The sequence below is a fragment of the Aegilops tauschii genome, chromosome 1 (genome assembly GCF_002575655.3).
Source record: "Aegilops tauschii subsp. strangulata cultivar AL8/78 chromosome 1, Aet v6.0, whole genome shotgun sequence".
Taxonomy (NCBI): Eukaryota; Viridiplantae; Streptophyta; class Magnoliopsida; order Poales; family Poaceae; genus Aegilops; species Aegilops tauschii.
Genome location: NC_053035.3, coordinates 37,415,983 through 37,437,294, shown reverse-complemented (window position 1 = coordinate 37,437,294; position 21,312 = coordinate 37,415,983). Strand labels below are relative to the sequence as shown.

The 21,312-nt window shown below is 43.8% G+C and overlaps 2 protein-coding genes across 2 annotated transcripts; both read right to left on the bottom strand.

The window, feature by feature from the left end:
* Window positions 1-7,978: 7,978 nt before the first annotated feature.
* Window positions 7,979-9,544, bottom strand: LOC120967038 (probable leucine-rich repeat receptor-like protein kinase At1g35710). Its single transcript, XM_040393629.2, has 3 exons — window positions 9,127-9,544; window positions 8,940-9,029; window positions 7,979-8,079 (listed from the first exon to the last, which is right to left on the bottom strand). Exons 1-3 carry the CDS (start codon window positions 9,542-9,544, stop codon window positions 7,979-7,981), a joined length of 609 nt encoding a protein of 202 aa, XP_040249563.2.
* A 153-nt stretch (window positions 9,545-9,697) lies between these two features.
* Window positions 9,698-11,205, bottom strand: LOC120969364 (uncharacterized). Its single transcript, XM_045230443.1, has one exon. It carries the CDS (start codon window positions 10,849-10,851, stop codon window positions 9,826-9,828), a length of 1,026 nt encoding a protein of 341 aa, XP_045086378.1. The 5' UTR covers window positions 10,852-11,205; the 3' UTR covers window positions 9,698-9,825.
* Between the last annotated feature and the right edge of the window lie 10,107 nt (window positions 11,206-21,312).

Genomic DNA, 21,312 nt, shown 5'->3' with positions numbered 1-21,312 from the left:
GCTGTGAACAGACCATACAACACTCTACGGCACAAGACTGTAAACATATCATGTGGCATGGAATGTCGTCACGACTAATGAAGAAAGTGGACCTGGACTACAACTAAACCTTGCTTTCTAGAGTAAGACTTGAGTGAATTTGGTGGACTCCAATTTCTCAAAATAAACAACATAGGCTATAAAGTTGCTTCCTAACTGGCATAGATGCATATCAATGTGATGTCAAACACACTTATGCAGCTCCATCTTCACCATGCAGCCACCGAGCCAAGGTATATATATATATAGATAGCCGCCATTCTCTTTGGGCATTCTATTTCCATTTGGAGTGCATGTATCGAGTGTGAATTGATCATTCGGTTACAATGGGTCAATGGAATGTTGCCTGCAAATACGAATTTAATACGTGTGATTCTGTTGGTTGAGTAATTAGGCATGTTGCTTATTAACATAATTGTATCTTTTAAACATGCTTACTGGCGTAGGTATCTCTTTTACTGATCACTCTCTCACTGCCCTTGATGTTAAGAGTATAGATACCCAATGTGGAACTATAGATACAGAAAACCAAATAATATTCTTTGTTAGGAAAAGCGATTTTTCGTCTGTGCTAGCACTGATGTTACAAATTTTACTATATTTTGTTTACCCATTTTGAAAAGGTCCTAGTGCAGCGTAATCCCGGATCATATCTACTACCGTTTTGCATGGGTTGCCCATACAAGCCGAAGTCTAGTAGTAGCTAGGATGCCTCTATTCAAGTTATGACCAGTGATACTTTTCGAAAGCATATTAGATTGACCAGTGATACTGATACTTTTGACATGGAATATGCCTAGATACGAAGCAGAAGTGTGTTTTTATTTGAGGATAGTTATAACATCAGAAGAATTACTAGTCAAAATTACTCGAATGATTATCTCATCGACCATGGCCCGGTGTGCGCGCACAGAAACTCCAGTGACCAGGTGACTGATTCTACCTGTCGATTTCGTCAGTCCTCCCTAGCTTTCCCTTCGTCTCTGTTCCCGATCATGGCAGCTCAGGGCATGTCACGGAGAAGCTCAACTAAGCCCCGGCTGGCACCAAAGGATGATGAGGCTCCCTCTGACCGCATGTCTACAATTTGGATGCAAAAGGTTGATCTTGAAGCTGTCTTGGACATCTCTGAACCCGGCCAAATTTTCAGTGGAATGACAAGGATAAGAGTCAAGTAGTATATCATACGGTTCTCCTGATGTTTGGTTCAAACAAGTTGCTGAATTTAGTATGTTTGGTGAACAACTGGTGTTTCTTCGCGTGGTTGGACAGGTTATATGACATGGTGGAGAAAATTTGAATGATAAATATGCTCATCATTAGCAATGCGGCTGCTCGTAGCGTGTCGCGAGAAATGCAGCGACGGTTGATGTTACGTGGGGTAAAGTTACTGCAGAGTGTAAATTAAGCAGAGCCAGCACATGCATCCAACCAAAAGCAAGCTTCATGGGTGTAATGCCCACTGCATCATAAGCAATGTCGACTGCCCTCGGAACACGGTGAACTTCAGCCAACGGATCTACTGTACCAACGGGCAACATGCATTTGACAGGGAGAGCTCACCATTCAGCATCCCCCTTGCGACCTTCAGCTTTGAACAGATGCTGATGAAACATATGTAGCGCCACGCATGATACTGCCAAATTGTGTATGATCTTCTTTTATATATACTAGCACATATGCCCATGCGTTGCAACGGGAGAAAAGTGTCAATATGTTTGTAATGTACATAATAAGCATGGCCCAAGATGTTGTGCTGATCTACGTCATCTATTTCAACATGGTGTCTCACCCATGTCACTACTTACACTCTTTCTCACCCATGTTGATAGTGGGTGATGTTCATCTGATTACAATACGTTCAAACGTTGCCAACCCTAATGTGATGATCTTGGACATGATACGCGACACATATTTCTAAGGTTTTATTATGTTCATCGGCATCGGCATTTGATGCTGCAATACTGAAACCTGTTGCCTAAACTTCACGTGTTCGAACCCCTGTCCTCAGGATTTATTTTTCCCTTGATTTCGAAGCTCGGCAGCAGGCCCATTATGGTATGTGACCAAGCTGTGATACTATTTTTCGGATGAAGCCTACATTTTGCCATGGGCACAAGCTTAGCTAAGCTGTCTAGAGCCCAATGTTTTGAAGGGAAGGGTTGTGAGTCCGAATCCTAGTAGTAACGTACTTCCTCCGTAAACTAATATAAGAGTGTTTAGATCACTACTTTAGTGATTAGGGATTTAAACGTTTTTATATTAGTTTACATAGGAAGTACCTTTTCTTTTTATTTTATTGTAATCTCTCGCTAGAGCAACCCAGCTCGGCCCACGGCGGACGAAAAAAGGAGCTACGGCCCAGCCAGAAACGCTCAACAATACAATGAGGTTTTAGGACCAACGAACTTTTAGTACCATCTCAGATAGAAAAAGGAAAGAAAAGATAGAAACCAGTATAGCAACCATACATAATATGTTTTCAGAAACTATAAGCTCAGAGCATTGCGCACAAATAAAAAGGATGGAAATTACCCAATGCATGCAATCACACCCCTACCATGCAGCTATCATTGCTGAAAAGTTAAAACCATTCGGAATTTAAAACACTGGATCTATCCACCAAACGGCAAACAGAAGAGGACTAACATAATTTAGAATTGCAAGGCCTTACAGGTGGGAAGCAGAGTGCAGAGTCTGTCAAACTTGTACATCAAGATGAAACCAGAACCATCTTTGAGAAAATAAAGTTGCATTATCACTTAAATGTGTTGATGAAACAATTCTCAAACGAGGCAACAATGAGTCTGACACACTTCTCGCAAGAGAAAACGATTCTGACACGCACAAAAAAAATACACACTGCCACAAGGTTCAGGTCCTTGTTCGTACGGCCAATATGATTTTATTTTTGCCAACCAATAATATACCAAGTACATCTACATATTCCGGAAATCGAATGAACCAAAACTTTGGCTTCTGCAGCTATAAGCCTACATCTCTGCTATTTTATTTTTTACTTTTCCTTTCCAGGACAACTCAGTAGTGTTCTGACCTGTTATTTCCGGTGCTGGGAATTAGTTAAAAGTATAACCTGACTTTTCTCTATCGATCCTGCTGCATGCTCCCTATCCGATTCCTGCTTCTGCTCTGCTGACTGACGAGTCTAACTGCTCAGCAAGACCTGATTCGGTAACAGTAGTATTTGTTAATGCTAAGTGTGACCCTCCACCCTCGGTATATGCACCTGCATATACGTATTAATCCTTAACCACCGGTTTTAATAATACGAGATGCCTGCTTGCTCATGCTTCACCATAGCTGTCATGTCCATACGCTGAACCCATTTGCAGAACTACTGATATGTAGCATCTATGCTGAAAACTGCTAAGGTCGACATTAGTTAAAGGAATGAGTTCAGCGTAAAAGTGTACCATCTATCATGAAAAATGATGAAAATTACACTCTGTTTTGAAGCCTGACAAATTTACTGTCTGGGGATTACTTAAAAGTGTAGCTTGACTTTGAAACTGGTTCACCAATCACCATGTTGTTTGAACTAGAAATCAAATCAAGTTTTGGTAAGTGTAGAAGAAGGACACCTAACCAACCTCCAACTATTACCTTCCAATGAAGTCCTTTCGATCCTGCTATACAGAAAGCAATAATAGTGGAAAAATGAACTCGATTGTGTGCTAGCGTTGATTATTCCCTATATTCTGTACACCCATTTCGAACTTCTCAACTCTGGCAGTAACGGGAGGGCAGAATAACATATCAAGATCTCTGGAGAAGTTTTCTCCTTTTTTGAGCGAGAGTTATAGATTACAAGAATTCACCCGGCGATAGAACAAACACACATATCTCCATTCCAAACCAGCGCACAAACGAAGACTAGTCACATAATTCGGTACATCCCTTCCCTCCCGCCATCGCCCAAAATTTCAGACCAGAGAGAATGAGCGAACAAAGAGCTTCTGCCTTAACTTGTAGCTGAAGGTTGTTAAACACCTGATCCCTGGAGGATTTAACGGGGCACAGAACACTATAAACATATCAAGTGGCACGGAATGTGGTCATGACTAATGAAGATAGTGGACCTGGACTACAACCGAACATCCCTCTACAAATTAAGACTTGACTGAATTTGGTGGACTCCAATGTCTCAAAATAAGCAACATAAGTCGTAAAGTTGTTTCCTAACCGGCATAGATTCATATCAGTGTGACGTCGAACATGCTTATGCAGCTCCATCTTCGCCATGCATCCACAGTATATATATAGATAGTTGCCATTTTCTCTGGGCATACTATTTCCATTTAGAGTGCATATATTGAGTGTGAGTTGACCATTGAATTAGAATGGGTTGTTGCCTGCTAATACAAATTTAATACTCGTGGTTCCGTTGGTTCAGTAATTAGGCATGTTTCTTATTTGCATAGGTTGTTCCACTGGCAATGGCCCTTTCTCCAATAGGCGTGTCACAGAGAAGCTCCGGCTGGCGTGCACCAAGGATTAATGAGCCTCCCTCCGACTGAACTTCTAGAAGGTAGATGCCAAAGGTTGCTCTCAGTCTTGCACATCTCTGAACCCAGCCAATTTTTTGGGGAAATGCCCAAAGAATGTGAAGGACAAGAAGGTTGTTCCGCTGGTCTTTAATGTTCAGAGTCAAGTAGTATGTCATATGGTTTTCCTGATGTTTGGTTCATACAAGTTGCTAAATTGAGTATGTTTCAAAAGGCCAAAGATCGGTGTTTCTTCATGTGGTTGGACAGGTACTTGGACATGGTCGAGGAAATTTGGATGATAAATGTGCTCATATTCAGCAATGCAGCTGCTTGTAACGTGTCGCAATAAATGCAGTGACGCAGTGATGCTTCGAGGGTTGAAATTGTTGCTACGAGTGCTCAAATAGATGCTATTAGGGTTGATAATGCAGCACTGGATCGACGTATCGAAAAGTTGGCCGCCCAAAAAGAAGCTTCAGATTGTATCCTTCTTTTTGTCATTCTTCTTCCAGTGTTTCTACTGAAACTAGTGAAGTAGAATCTCTGTCTAAAAATCGTGGTCACCGTCCTGTCCTGCCCCTCCTCTGCTCGCTGCTGTCGAACTGGAAAATTAGTTAGAAGTGTGTAACCTGACTTTTCTCTATAGATCCTGTCCCTTTCGTGCCTCTGTTCTACTGACTGACGAGTCAGACTGATCAGCATGACAACGAGCAATGCCTGAAGGCCTGATTAGATAGCAGTAAATTATTAATGCTAGGCGTGGCCCTTGTATATGCACCCGTATATGTGTATTAATCTTTAGCCACATGTTTTTAATCATAAGAATTGCATGCTTGTTCATGCTTTTCAACATAGCTGTCATGTCCACACGCTAAACTCATTAGTAGAACGATTGATCTGTAGCATCTATGCTAAAAAGTGCTACTGTCAACACAAGGTAAAATGAGTTCACCGTACAAGTGTACCATCTATGTTGAAAATTGTTGAAGACTGACAAATCTACTATCGGTGCTAGAGAGGTGGACTTTGAATTTGTTCAGGCTGGTACCCCTGTCAATTACTTAGGGCTCGCGACCGCGACCGCGTCCCCCCCCCCCCCCCCCCCCCCGCGGGCGGCCGGCCGCGCACCTCTCTCTCCCGCCTCCAGCCCCCCTCTCCCGTTCCTCCCCGCCGCCGTCGCTGGCGCCCGCGGCCGGCCTGGCCCCGGGGTCGCTGGTGGCGGCGGCCTTCCTGCCCTTCCCCTCCCGGTGGCTCCGGCGCGAGGCAGAGCTGCACCGGGGGGTGCTCCTAGGCGGCGGCGGTCCAGCTGGCGGCGGGGTTCCCTGTCGCAGAGCAGGCGGGCGGCTAGGCAGCGGCGCCGTCGTTGGCGGCGGGGTGGCGCTGTGGCTCGTCCTGGCGGCGGCGCTCGGCCCAGATCTAGGCCCTACGGGGCCCATATGGGCCTGGGCGGGCCGGCGGCGGGGCTGGTTGGCGGCGTGACTCCCGGGATGCAGGGGAGCGGTGTTGCGCGACGGGGGCTGGCGGCACCGATGCCAGCTTGCTGCAGCACGGCCGGCGGGGCTTCGCGGGCCCGTTTCGGGCCTGGCCGGGCCAGGGGTGGCCTGGTATGCCCCGCTGCCGTGTCCGGTCGGCTACCGCGACAGTGCCGGAGGCTCGACTTCTCGCACGACGGCGGTGGAGGTGGTTCCCTTCCGCTCGGCATTGGTGCTGTTGTTCTCGTCGCGTGGCGCTTCTCTACGGTCTTCTCGGCCTCGTGGTGGTCCTCGTAGTGAGACGGCGTGGGCGGCGGCGCAACCGCGGTGGCGCATTGGGTGGTAGTTTGGATGGTTGGCTCCGGATGGGCGGTGGTGTTTGGTGTGCGGGAGAAATCCTTGCCGGTTCGTCCGGCGCCGATGCGGTGACACCGGCGGGTGCCACCATTCCTTCGTGAAGGGCGTCGGTGGTAGCCATCCCCTACTTTCCTCCGCATACCGGGGGAAACCCTAGGACTTGTCCGGGCAGCAGCGTCGTCGGCGTCGCATACCTTCTTGGAGGTGCTGCTTGGTATGCGGCACTCGGAGCCTCGGGCGGTGGTGGGATGTTTCCGGAGGGCGCAGCGGTGGCGGGCCTTCCGCGCTTTGTCGATCTGCCGTTGTTGGCATTATGTTTCTTCTTCTTTTTTTGTCTTTGGGCTTGTTGTGCTGCTCGCCCCAGCGTCGAGATGTATCCTATGTTGGCTGGTTGCTTTGGAATACAAAGCGGGGAAACCCTTTTTCGGTAATTTGTTCAGGCTGGATGACATTTGTTGATTGAATTATAAATCAAATCAAGTTCTGGGAAGTGTGGGAAAAAGACACCTAATCAATCTTCAACCATCCCTTTCGATCCCACGATACAGAAAGCCATAATAATTACCTCGAGAGATGCTAACGGACCACACAACACTCTATAGCAAAGCACTGTAAACATATCAAGTGGCATGGAATGTGCTAAAGACTAATGAACAAAATGGAACTGGACTGAAACGCAACAACCTTTTCCGAATTTGGTAAACCAAAGAACCTTCCAAGAATAAGACTTGAGCGAATTTGGTGGACTCCAATGTCTCCAAAAAAACATAGGTCGTAAAGTTGTTTCCAAACTGCTACGGATGCATATCAATTTGATGTCAAACATGCTTATGCAGCTCCATCTTCGCCATGCAGCCACTGTATATATAGATAGTTGCCACTCTCTTTGGGCATACTATTTCCATTTAGAGTGCATGTATTGAGTGTGAGTTGATCATTCAATTAGAATGGGTTGTTGCCTACAAACACAAATTTTAATACTCCCTCCGGTCCAAATTAATTGACGCACCCTTAGTCTGTTAGTTCAGTAATTAGGCATGTTGCTTATTGACATAGGTTGTTGCCACTGGCAATGACCCTCGCTTCGACTAGCGTGTCACAGAGAAGCCCCGGCTGGCATGCACCAAGGAATGATGAGCCGCCCTCCGACTGAATGTCTAGAATGTGGATGCCAAAGGTTGCTCTCAGTCTTGCACATCTATGAGCCCAGCCAATTTTTTTCAGGAAATGCCCAATGAATGTGAAGGACAAGAAGGTTGTTCCGCTATTCTTTAATGTTCAGAGTCAAGTAGTATGTCATATGGTTTTCCTGATGCTTGGTTCATACAAGTTGCTAAATTGAGTATGTTTGGAAAGGCCAAAGATCGGTGTTTCTTCATGTGGTTGGACAGGTACTTGGACATGGTCGACGAAATTTGGATGATAAATGTGCTCATCATCAGCAATGCAGCTGCTCGTAGAATGTCGCGGGAAATGCAGCGATGTATTGATGCTTTGTGGGCTGAAATCATTGCTACAACAGATCAAATTGATGCTATTAGGGTTTGACAATGCAACACTTGATCGGCATATCTAGAAGTCGGCCGCCCAAAATGTGAAGCTTCAGTCTTTATTGTTACTACTGAAACTAGTGAAGTAGAATCTCTGTCTAAGAATCATGGTCACCTTCCTGTCCTGCCCCTCCTCTGCTCGCTGCTGCCGAACTGGACAAACATGTCAGGCTGGTTGGTTAGTTCTAATGGGAAAGATCTCCATTTTGGGTAGTATTATTTGGCTCGGGATTTTGAAACGATTTAAGTAGTTAAAACAGCAAATGACCAAAAAGGCAAAGAAAACAAGGGCATATGATCTATGCCGAACTAAATCAGGGCACATGATCTATCGATGAACTGATATGTGCATATGATCAAGTCTTCTGGATGTCTTTCTCCCAGATGGCTTTGGGAAAAGATAAACACACTGCCAAAATAAACAACAAACTGACTACATACACTCAACAACAAAAAACAGGTATTTACCCTCTAAAAAACCAGTTAATCACAGAACTACCATCCAAACACTCCCACCAAATGTCAGTCAAACAAACTACAGTGAATCGGTGCTTGGGCAAATATCAACAAGCTAATTGTAAAAATCAAAATGTCGCTTAGTTTATCAACAATCTAATTGTTACAGGGCACTTCAAACTTCAAACATGATTCGATAGATACGTTATTTCAAACACACACATGCCAAATATATAATTGCTAACACAGTAGCCTATCTGTATCGATTCATATACTCTTTATGGTACCACAAAAATCATGCAAATCTTGTACCCTAATTTCATGAAGGGGCCTGGGCATGAACGCTCGACGGTTTATATTTGTCAGTGTTTGATATACCTGCTGCATCGTTGGCCGGGCTTTGGGATTGACTTGCAGGCAAGCAAAGGCCACCAAGGCAACCAAAATAATATTCTTCTCCTCGTCAATGTTTGACGGTGCTGTGACACGTCGATCCAGGATATCATTGAACTTCCCCGGCTGCTCCGTTAGGCAAAAGAACGGAAGGAGCAGATCACCTGGGTGCTTTCCCATCAGAACTTCCAGCACAACCACGCCGAAGCTGTACACGTCGCACTTCTCAGTAAACACCATGGTAGATGACAGCTCTGTAATAAGAAACAAAATCAGCTCTATATCAGATCAGAAACTTACTTCTTCTCTCTTTCTGAAACACATTTCATAAAAAATAGTGCCTGTAAGTACCAGGGGCTATGTAGCCACATGTGCCTGCAAAAATAGTGCTCCAGCTTGAGTAACCAGCTTTTAGCTTCCTCGCCATACCAAAGTCTGAGACGTAAGCTTTAAAATTGAGGTCTAGAAGAATATTGCTGCTTTTTATGTCCCGGTGTACAATAGGATCATCGCAATCATGGTGCAAATAGGAGAGAGCTTGAGCTACGTCTGTGATGACATCAACTCTCTTGGGCCAATCCAGGTCCTTTGAAAGTTCTTGCTCATGCAAAATGGAAGATAAACTCCCCCTCTCGATAAGATCGTACACGAGGAATTTGCACTGGGAATGGGAACAAAAGCCAAATAGCTTGACGATGCATCGGTGCCTGATTTTCGTCAGTACTTCAATCTCAGCATGAAATGTTGCCTCGTCGTTGTATTCTTCCATTGTGTGGAGGAGCTTGACAGCAAAGATAGTCCCCGCTTCAAGCTCAACTTTATAGACTGATCCATAGCCTCCAACGCCAATGCAATATTTCCCATCGAAATTTTCTGTTGCATTGAGTATGTCTTCAAATGCAATCTTCCCATCAAAATTCCATATAGACAATATATCACCAGACTTGCTTTTTCTTGTGCTTTTTACATACTTTCTTCTCCGACAGACCACCGTGATGATTGCTATTGAGAGGCAAGCGAAAGAAAATGGTGCGAGAAAAGCAAGAATTATCATACTTTGATGTTTTCTGCTTTGGTGTGTTTCACATGGAGGTAAGTCATTTGAATCTCTATATTACGGTCAAGTGAGATCACGCCTGCAGCAAGATATGGAACTCTGCCAGCCAAACTGTTATATGATAAATTCAGCTTAAGCAAATGGTAAAGATCAGAAAAAGTCACTGGGATGGCACCACTTAAATTGTTTTTACTCAAATCAAGCTCATATAGTTCGGAAAGATACCCAAGTTCTTGTGGTATCCGTCCTGTCAACAAGTTGTCTGATACGAGTAACGACGATAAAGAGTGACATTGTCCTATCTCAGGTGGAATGCCTCCTACAAGTTGATTGGTACTTAGATCCAGATATGAGAGAAGAACAAGTAATCCTAACTCCGGTGGCAATATGCCATTCAGCTGATTGGATTTTATTGAAATTATGTTTACAGAGATCAATTTTGAGAAGGTCGAAGGGATAGGACCACTCATTTGATTGTTAGAAAGATTCAAGAATTTTAAACTTCTTAGATTTCCCATGCTGTTAGGAATAGAACCCATGATCTGGTTGCTAGATATATCCAACCGTTCTAAACTTGTTAGATTTCCTATGCTTTTAGGAATAGAACCCATGATTTGGTTGCTAGATATATCCAACCATTCCAAACTTGTTAGATTTCCAATGCCTTTAGGAATAGAACCCATGATTTTATTGTTAGATATATCCAACACTTTTAAACTCGCCAGATTTAACAAACTAGGAGGTATTGGGCCAGTTAATTTGTTGTGGTTTAAATAGAGCTTTGCTAGGTTGTCACAAGTCGGGAATCCATTAGACAACAAATTGTAGGAGAGATCGAGGGAGATTAGTTTTGTAAGATTACAAATGGATGGTGGGATGAACCCGTGTAAGCGATTATTGGAAAGATTGATAAACAAGAGGTTAGCATGAGCACCAATATTTGAAGGGATTCGGCCTGAGAGATTGTTGTCACAGAGGTCAAGATAGTCAAGATGAGGCAAGCCTGCAAAACTGATCATATTTAAATCATGCAGCAAGACAATACAACTAAATATGTTGTTGAACTTAATGTCTACACAATTTAATATGGATTTGACTATTGAGTTTATTAAAGCTGTTGCAACTCACGATGAGCATCTTTAAATCGTCTAGTAAGGCAATTGTAGAAGGGATGTATCCTTACAGGTGTGAATTGTATGATAGATAGTGGAGGTTGGCATTGTGCAATTACCTATGAATGGTAGTATCGACCCGTTTAGGCCATTGAAGGATAGACCCAAGAACCTGAGCTCGGCAAGAGCACCAACGCGTAACGGGATTGGGCCTGAGAGTTTGTTCAAACTGAGGTCCAGATAGGCAAGATGAGGCGAGTCTGCAAAGTGGAGAGGCTCATTAAGTTCCCTGGTGTTCCTACTGTAAAGGCATGGTGGGTAACAAACTCTAAGAGAGGTTGGTGGAGGTTAGCTTAGTATAATTACCTATGGAGGGCGGGATAGATCCGTTCAGGCCATTGTTGGATAGATCCAAGTGAGTGAGCTCGGCAAGAGCACCAATGCTTGATGGGATAGATCCATTCATGCCATTGTTGGATAGATCCAAGTGAGTGAGCTCGGTAAGAGCACCAATGCTTGATGGGATTGAACCCAAGAGAGCGTTATGACTGAGGTCCAGATAGACAAGATGAAGCAAGTTTGCGAAGTGGAGAGGCTTATTAAATTCCCTTGTTCCTACTATACTAGGCACTACAGAGAACAAATTGCATGATAGATCGTGGAAGATTAGTTTTGCACAATTACCTTTGAAAGGTGGGATGGATCCATCAAGATTGTTGGTGGACAGATCCAAAAGAGAGAGTTTGGCAAGGGCGCCAATGCTTGATGGGATTGAGCCCCAGAGAGAGTTGTCACTGAGGTCCAGATACATAAGATTGGGCAAGTCTGAAAAGTGGAGGCTGTCCAACCTGCCATAAAGGCGAACCTTCACAAGCGAAATGTTGGACACAACTAGGGCGGCATCACCCTGGTCACGCCCACGAGGCAGGACGGCATTGCTGCAGGTAATGCCGATCCAGTCACAGGGGCTGGTTTCCTTTGTCCATGAGTCTACAACATAGGACCAACTGCTTAGGCTATATTTCCAACGGAGAAGTGCCTCTGCTTGCCGATCCAATGAAGAATGAGTATGATTTGAGGCAGAAGAAAGGTGTGGCAAGACAAGTAGGAACAGCAGCAGCTCCAAGGCTAGGAGAAGGCTCATCTTGTGCATGTCTAGTTCATAAGTGAAGCTCCAAAGCACACACATTACATGTATGCATACATAGCCCCCTGATGCCGTTGACAGTTCAAAAGAAAGTGACTGCCAGGCTCGCCGTGTAGACCATGCTTGGCCAGTTTGTGGAGCAGATTCCCCGAAAGGACCGAGTGCAAGACCTTCTAACATTCTGCTCCACACAAGCATGCGTCATTGAGCAGTTAAAGAAGTTGAATGAAGACCGTTATTAGAAGAATGCGACTTGACTGAATTCGAGGAAGACGCGTATGCGCAATGCTAGCTGCTCCTGGTCATCCGAAGTCCTCCCGGAGCCGATAGAGAGAGGTGAGGTCGGGACGACCTGAGGCCGTTCGGTTTGCACACTCGTGGCGGTGGCGGGGGAGCTCGCAGATGCTGCGGCACGTCAAGGCGACGAGGACGGCGCGTGGGAGAAGGGGAAGAAGAGAAAAGGTGAGATGATGATGACATCTGGGACCCGCGTCGGAGGGAAGCTTTTCGGTTTTGAGGTTTCATTGCAGGAAGTTAACAAAAAAAATGAACGTCATGGAAAACAAATAACCACTGTATGTATGTACTCCTTTAATTGAAATTACTCTGAACAAAATTAGTTCTTACAGTGTGAAGGTCATGAACCGTCATGTGCTAAGCTCATGTCACCGCCACCGGTGGTTTTTTTTTTTTTGAGAACTAGCTAGGATTTATGTGCTATATGGTGCAAAACAAGTTTTGTTGCTAAAAGGTTGTGAAAGCAACCAAGAAGCGAGATTTCAGAAATCTTATGAAAAATACGATGCTCTAAAGATTGGTTCCCTTTGTACTAATTTACAGAATGCTTGGTTCTAGGACAAACAATGCCACACTTAGTTACATTTACAGAATGTATGAGTGTAGCGTGAAGCATCCTTCTCAATTCGACCAGTTGCGGCTCTGAACAATTTTGTTCTCTTTTGCCTTCGTGTGATTTCGTGGGCACCTAGATATTCGACGGTTACAAAATTACATTTCTCGTGGCATTGGTCTTGAATTGAGGTTTGGGCTCATGGTAGTGTTTGGAATTCTTTGGACTGCAAGATTATTGTGGTGAGGCTATTTCGAGGCCTTTGGAATGATTTTAGCCTAATAAATGGTCACCATATGCTAGAATTTAGCACAAGGACTATATTTCACTTACTTCGAGCACTATGGCGTGCTCACCTACATGCATGGCGAGGTGTCTTTCGATTCTGCCACTGTCCCTCCTAGCATGGACCGAAGAACTACTCCATCCATTTCAAAATATAAGGTATATTAATATATACTTTTCAAAGTCAATTTTGTGCATGTTTTTTTTGCGGGAAGCTGTCGATCTATTCATCTTCAATCATGGCAGTACAACGAACACCAGAAATAATAAAAATACATTCAAATTCATAGACCACCTAGCGACGACTACAAGCACTGAAGCGTGCCGAAGGCGCGCTGCCGTCATGGCCCCTACCACGCCGGAGCCGGACACAACTTGTTGTAGTAGATAGTCGGGAAGTCGTCGTGCTAAGGACCCATAGGACCAACACCCCAAAACAGCAATCGCCGCCGATGAAGAGAAATTTATATCAAAACGATCCAATCTGAAGACACATGAACAAAGACGAATAAAGACCGGATCCGAGCGGATCCATCAAAGACAACCACCGACCAAATCCCGCGAGATCCGCCGGAGACATACCACCACACGCCCTCCGACGATGCTAGACACACCATTGGGACGGGGGCTAGGCGGAGAGAACTTTATTCCATCTTCAAGAAGCCGCCACCGTCTCGTCTTCTTGAGCAGGACACAAACCCTAACAAAACTTGAAGAAGCACTTGAAAACGGAGCCCTCCCGTCGGCAACGGCCGAGATCCACCGCGCACCCATGGCCCTAAGGCCACAGGAGACGTGGGAGATCGGCGGCGCCGCCGATGGGAGGAAGAAACCCTAGCCGCCTTTTCTTGGAGGAGGGACAAAGGGAGGAGACGCGAAAGGCATTTTCTTTTTGAAAAATATCAATATCTACAATATCAAATTGGTATCATTATACCGATCATGAAAGGATTTTTTTTTGTTTTTTCATAGTGTTGATGCTGATATTATATTCTATAATCTTGGTCAAACACACATGTGATTGTCTTTTACGAAAACTGATGCACCTTATACCGCGGAGGGATTATTACGTTCTTTTCTGTTTACTGTACATGCCCAGTTGCTCCCAGCGGGCCAAGAGACTTGCGTTGCCTTTTTTCTTTCTCTGTGTCGCTCTGTATGCTCTCATGGATTCATTTTTCTTCATTTGTTTGTTTTTTTGTCTGTTTGTTTCATTTTTATTTTCTTCTTCTTTCTTTTCATTTCAGTTTTTCCTTTGTTCAGTTTCTTTTCTTTTAACTCTTTCATGATTTTTCATTGTTTTTCCTTTTCCTGATGTGGTTCTTTGTTTTTCCATTTTCATTGTTTCTTTTCCTAACTATTTTTCTACTTATTATATATATAAACTTTCAAAAATTACTTTTAAAATTTCCTAAATAAACATTAAATATTTATAAATAATTTTTGAAGAATTTTATCTACATGAAGAATTTTTTTGAAACAATGTGGAAACTTAATGCACGAGCACCGTTATTCAAATAACGTTGAACATGTTTTAACACATGTTGAATTCTTTGTATTATACATTGAACAAATGTAATATAGTATAAATATTTGTTTAAATACTGTTTAACAGTTTTAACACACGTTGACCATTTTTTAAATACACGACGAACATTTTTTGAGAAAATATAAATATTGTTTATATAGTTTTGAACATTCATTGTACATGTTAAACATTTTCTAATACATGATGAACATTTTTTTGATACAATATAAATATTGTTCATATAATTTTGAACATTCTTTATACACGTTGAATATTTTTAAGTAAACCACCATTTTTTTCAAATAATGTTGAACTTTTTTACTACATGACAAACATTGAGCATTTTTTAAATATACTTTGCACATCCCCCCACCTTTTTTCGTTTTATCTTTTGATTCTTTTTTTCACTTTTCCCTTTTGAATTCCAGTTTTTTTGCTTTAGTGATGTAATCATATTCTTTCCTTTTATTTAGAAATATAATATTTTTTAAGACACAATTAACATTATTTGAACACATGACAAATATTTTTTTTGCGGGGATGACAAATATTTTTTGAATGCACTATGATAATTCTGAAATGCAATCGATTGTTTTTAAATGTATGATGGCTGTATTTTAATACACGATGAAGGTTCTATAAATACACACTGAATATCTTTTGAAATACCTGATGAACTATTTTAAATACACAATGATATTTTTAAAATATATCATGAGCATTTTTTTAAATTAGTAAATGAACAATCTCTACTCTTATAAAAAAACCGAGTTGGTGATGATGGTGTACCTGCCATCTTGCAATATAGACCGTCCGATCTATATCTGACGGATAGAAAGTGAACTATGGTAATTTTCCAAAAAGATACCCGCACCTCTCTCCACATTTGCAGATAAGTCCTTCCCTCGTTCATCCTTATCTTCCCCAACCTCATTGTTGAGCAATTAAAAAGGAAGCCTCTGGAACGATCTGACATGGCGGCCGCTGCCGGCGTCGTCCATCCCCATGCCTCCGTTCAGTCCGACCACCAATCACCACCACTTCTCACTCCTCCTCACCTTATCTCTCCTCTTTCTCGAGATATCATTAGTTTTTACACATGGGATTACTCCCGCATGGATCAATAACAACAGTTGTTTTGTAAAAAAAATGCATCTTAATGTTCCGTGCAATGCACAGGCATCTTGCTAGTTGTAATTATTTCTGAAACATTTCAAAATATACAAAAATGGGAAAAACAAAAAAGTAATAAAATAATGAAAAATGGAAATATTCAAACTATACAAAAGAGTCCGAAAACAATCTTTCACGAGCAAGTGTCTCAATGCTCGAACGATTCCAACCATGGAGTTGTCTTAATATCTCTTCCCCCCTGATTTTAACATGAGCCCGTAAGTAAAAAAAATCATGTGGATGCCGCTGTCGGACGACATGAGGATGGTGGTGCTTTTGCTGCAGTTTGTCGCGATGGAGGGGGAAATTTTATTGGTGCGTCCAAAATCTGACGGAACCTGAAGGGTTGGAGGCGTTGGCTAGCAGCGAAGGACTGGCTTTAGCTCTTGATCTTGCCTGTGACAATGTGGTTTTGGCCACGGACTGCTCTCCCCACGGTGAAACACATCAGGGAGCCGTATTTGGACCCTCGGCGGCCATCATCCATGAGCTTAAGAGGCGCATTACAGGTTTTGCAGTACAAGTGGTACATGTGAACAGAAACATGAATACTGAAGCTCATTCCCTGGCAAAGGCAGCGACTACTCTTGCTTGTGGCCGGCATGTGTGGCTCTTAGAGAGACCAGATATAATTTGTATTCCTGAGAACATTTTGAGTGCTTAAAGTGTTTTCAATTCTGAAAGAAAAAAAGAGATGAAACCTGAATCATTTCTGGAGAAAAGAATGTTGCCTTGTCACCTGATGAATGTGCTTTTCGAAAAACCTTGATGTGCTTTTGAGAAGTTCCTCAAAAGAGGCAATGAGTCATCCTTTGACGCCTCCATGTTTTAGTGAATGGGCCTGACGCACTTCTCCCAAGCCAAAACCATTCTGACGCGCACACAAAAATTACTCAATGCAACAAGGTTCAGGTACTTGTTCACACATCCAGCATATTTTTTGACTGCTTTTGCAGCCAATATGATTGTTCCTTATGAAGCACATATACCCATTTTGAAAACCGAATGGACCAAGTTCTGTAGCTATGACTCTGACTTTCCCTTTATTTCTCTTTATACATTCTCTTTGTGAGAACAAGCCTGTTTTTATGACTTGAGTGGCATGTTGCTCTAAATACCATCAGCAAGACAACTGAGAGACCTGACTTTTCCCTGTTGATCCTGGTGCATGTTCCTATCCCTTTCCTGCCTCTGCTCTACTGACTGACGAGTCAAACTGATCGGCAAGACAACAAGCAGGGCCGTACCTGGGAAATCGGAGGCCATGTGCAAATCAAAATTAGGCCCTATGTGTGAAAGAAAAACAATTATATTTTTGTCAACCGGTGTAATTTTCCACAAAAAGTTTACACCAAGCAGAAGGTTTAAAGGCATGTAGATAGCACGTACTAATCTGCTTTTTTTTAGTTGTACCATGATGTTTTGGAAGAGCTGTGAGATTGAGAGAGAGCTGAGAGGAAATGATGGATCGTGATTAGAGAGATGCGTAGGGTGGGATGGTGTAAAATATTTCAAACAGTTCATTACTCTAGTACCTAATGCTTTAGTTAACACATTGATTAACAAAAAAATGGGGCCCCTCAGGTGCTGGGGGCCCTGTTCGGACGCTCCTGTTACACATGCCCATATACGGCCCTGACAACAAGCAATGCATGAATGCCTTACATTTGTTACTGCTAAGCGCGAGCCTCGGTATATGCACCGGTGTATGCACCCGCACATGCGTTTAAATCCTTAACCACATGTTTTAACCATGTGAGATGCATGCTTGTTCATGCTTTTGAACATAAATGTCTTGTCCTCACGCTGAACTCATTTGCTGAACTGTTGTACCATCTATGCTGAAAATTGCTACTTCCGACATCAGTTAAAATGAGCACAGCGTAAAAGTGTACCATATGTGCTGAAAATTGCACTACATTAGGGATTAGTTAAAAGTTTAGCCTGACTTTGAATTGGTTCACACTTGTTGTTTGAACTAAAATCAAACCAAGTTCTGGTGAGTCTGGAAAAAAGACACCTAATCAGCGTCCAGTCATCTATCACTTCTTTCCAACCAAGCCCTTTCGATCCCATGGTACAGAAGGCCATAACAATGGAAAACTAAAATCGTGTGTGTGCTAGCAATGATTATTCCCTTAGACTTACAAACTTACCTATATTCTGTACACCCATTTCGAAGTTCTCAGCTCGGACAGTAACCGGAGCGCAGAAGAACATCTCAAGATCTCTAGAGAAGTTTTTCTCCTTTTTCAAAAGTACGCAAAATGCATACCATAGTTTAGAACAAGAGTTGTAGCTTATAAGAATTCACACAATCTAGGGCGTAGAACAAACATACACACATATCTCCACTCTAGACCAGTGCAAAAAGAAAGACTACTCACATAGTTTTTTTCAAACCATGCAGGAGAACTGCATGTAAACTTTATAGAGAATAAAAATGGACCAAGCCGCCATGTCAAGAATACATAACATAACCATGATGAGAACAGAGCCTAGACATAAGACAAGCATAACTACGCACATAATTCGGCACATGCCTTCTCTCCTGCCATCGCCCACAAATTTCGGATCAGAGAGAATGAGCGATCGAAGAGCATCTTGCTTGACTTGCAGCTGAAGGTTGTTAAACAGGGAACAACACTATAAACATATCAAGTGGCAGGGAATGTGGTCATGACTAATGAAGAAAGTGGACTTGGACTACAATGGAACGTTGCTTTCTAGAGTTAGACTTGACTGAATTTGGTGGTCTCCAATGTCTCAAAATAAACAACATAGGTCGTAAAATTGCTTCCTAACTGGCATGCATATCAATGTGATGGCCAACACGCTTATGCAGCTTCATCTTTGACATGCAGCCACGGTATATATAGATAGTTGCCATTCTCTTTGGGCATACTATTTCCATTTCGAGTGCATGTATTGAGTGTGAGTTGATATTCGATTACAATGGGATGTCGCCTGCAAATAGGAATTTTAATACTACTTGTGGTTCCATTGGTTCAATAACTAGGCATGTTGCTTATTCACATAGGTGTCTCTTTTAAACATGCTTATTGGCATAGGTATCTCTTTTACCGGTCACTCTCTTACTCCACTTGATGTTGTGTTATAAATCAAACTGAGTTCTATCCAGTGTGGCACTATAGACAGAGGAAACCAAAATAAAGACCTTTGTCACGGAAAAATGGTTATCTTGTGTGCTAGCAGCCTAGCACTGATATTGTCCTTCTTGAGTTTATACTTACAAATTTTACTATATTTTTGTTCACCCGTCCTGAGAACGTTCCTGGCACCTTGTTACATGGGTTGCCCATACAAGCCGACCATGGCAGCCCTATACCAGCCGAAGTCTTAGTAGCTCTAGGATGCGTCTATTCTATTGAAGTTCAAGCTATGAGTATGACCAGTGATATTTTCAGTGGTTTGCACTAAAATTTTCAGTCTTTTTTTTTCAAAGCATATTAGATTGATACTACTAGGAAAATTATTTTTGAATTCTCATATGCTAGGGTTTCAGGAGTCTGGCGACCATGGGGCCCCGCCCCCGCCGCCACTGCCGCCGCCGCCGTCCGGCTTGGGCCTGCCGGTGGTCGGCACCGTTGCCGCATGTGCGCCTCCGCGCCATGGTGGCCCTGTTGCGGCTGTGTCCGCTCCCACATCGCTCGGCCCTCAGGGCGGAAGCGATCCCGCTGTCTACTGCTATGGAACGACCCAGTCTAGATTTCCACCTGGTTCATGCTACGAGTCCGGGATGGATTCGCTCTACAGCTCCTCCGCCAAGATACTTCCTGTAGATGGATTCAAATCAAGCCCAAGGGGCGGTCCGGGGAGGCACCTGAAATTATGTGATCCGCCTGATCGATCCCTTCCCCAGATGCTGCAGAAGCCGCTGCGCTCCACTGCACGGCTGATCTCGTCGTCGGCGCGAACCTTCGGTAAGCTGTCAGTGAAAGCGAAGGTGTACTCGAAGGGCGGTGGGGGCGATCATGGGGCTCCCTTCGCGGATGCTGCCCGCCGGAAGCCGTCCGGCGAGGGAACCGAAGCACTCCTGGCGGCAAACCCCGACGCGCGCGCAGTCGTCGGTGCAAGCATGAGGATACTGTCAGATTCTCCTAAGGCATAAGAAGCAGTGTTAATATTTGCAGAAGGGGCTACTGTAGGTGATATGAAGAGGGGAAGGGTGGAGGAGAACGTGCAGATGGATGCAGAGATTAGAGACCAGCAGACACAAATGGAAGCGACCGGCCACGGGGCTGCCGGCAACCTGACGGGGACGCGTGTTGCGCCCCGTCAGGAGCAATGATAGGCCTGAGTTGGAACTGCCGAGGAATCGGAGGCGCCTCGACAGTTCGTGATCTCACCGGCCTCGTTCAAACTCACCGCCCACAGTTCGTGTTTTTGTGTGAAACTAGGCAAAAGTCTGAAAGAGTTCATCGTTTGTGTCATCGCTTAGGTCTGCGTGGCTTTTGCGGTGTCGACAATGAAGGTCAGAGTGGTGGTTTAGCTCTGTTTTGGAATGATCAGTTATCAGTTGAGATTAAAGATAAGAACAATAGAATGATTGATGCTTATGTTCGTGCCTCCCCGTCTAATCCTGAGTGGCATCTTACTTGTGTTTATGGGGAACCCCGTACTGAAAACCGGCATCGGATGTGGTCCATAATCTCAGACCTGCGTGCGAACAGTAACCTTCCATGGATGCTCATGGGGGATTTTAATGAGGCCTTATGGCAATGTGAGCATTTGTCTGCAACTCCTCGACCGGCCAATCAGATAGCTGCTTTTCGGGAAGTGGTGCAAGATTGTGAACTGCATGACCTTGATTTTTCTGGGGCACCGTTCACGTTTGATAATAAGAGGAGAGGTGGAGCTAATGTGAAAGTAAGATTGGACAGGGCCTTGGCTGATGAGAGATGGCGAGATATCTTCTCTGATGCTCACGTGGTACACCTAGTATCGCCGTGCTCGGATCACTTGCCAATTTTAGTGCACATGCAAAGGGAAGAGCGCACCTCGGTGCGTCGGCGAACAAGCCAATATGAGATACTCTGGGAACGTGCTGGAGAGCTACCTGAGCTAGTGGAGAAAATGTGGGCAGCCACCCAGACTAATGGCAATCTAGCATCTGTTACGGCTGGTCTACATGCGGTCATGCAAAATCTACAAGGTTGGAGCCGAAGGAGATTTGGTAATGTAATGCGCGAGCTTGAGAAAACACGTAGGAAACTGGATCATCTGTTGCAAACTGATGGTGACCAACATGAAATAAGAAAATTGTCTGATAACATGAACGAGCTGCTCTACCAGGAAGAACTCCTCTGGCTACAACGTTCACGCATAGATTGGCTAAAAGAGGGGGACCGTAACACCAAGTTC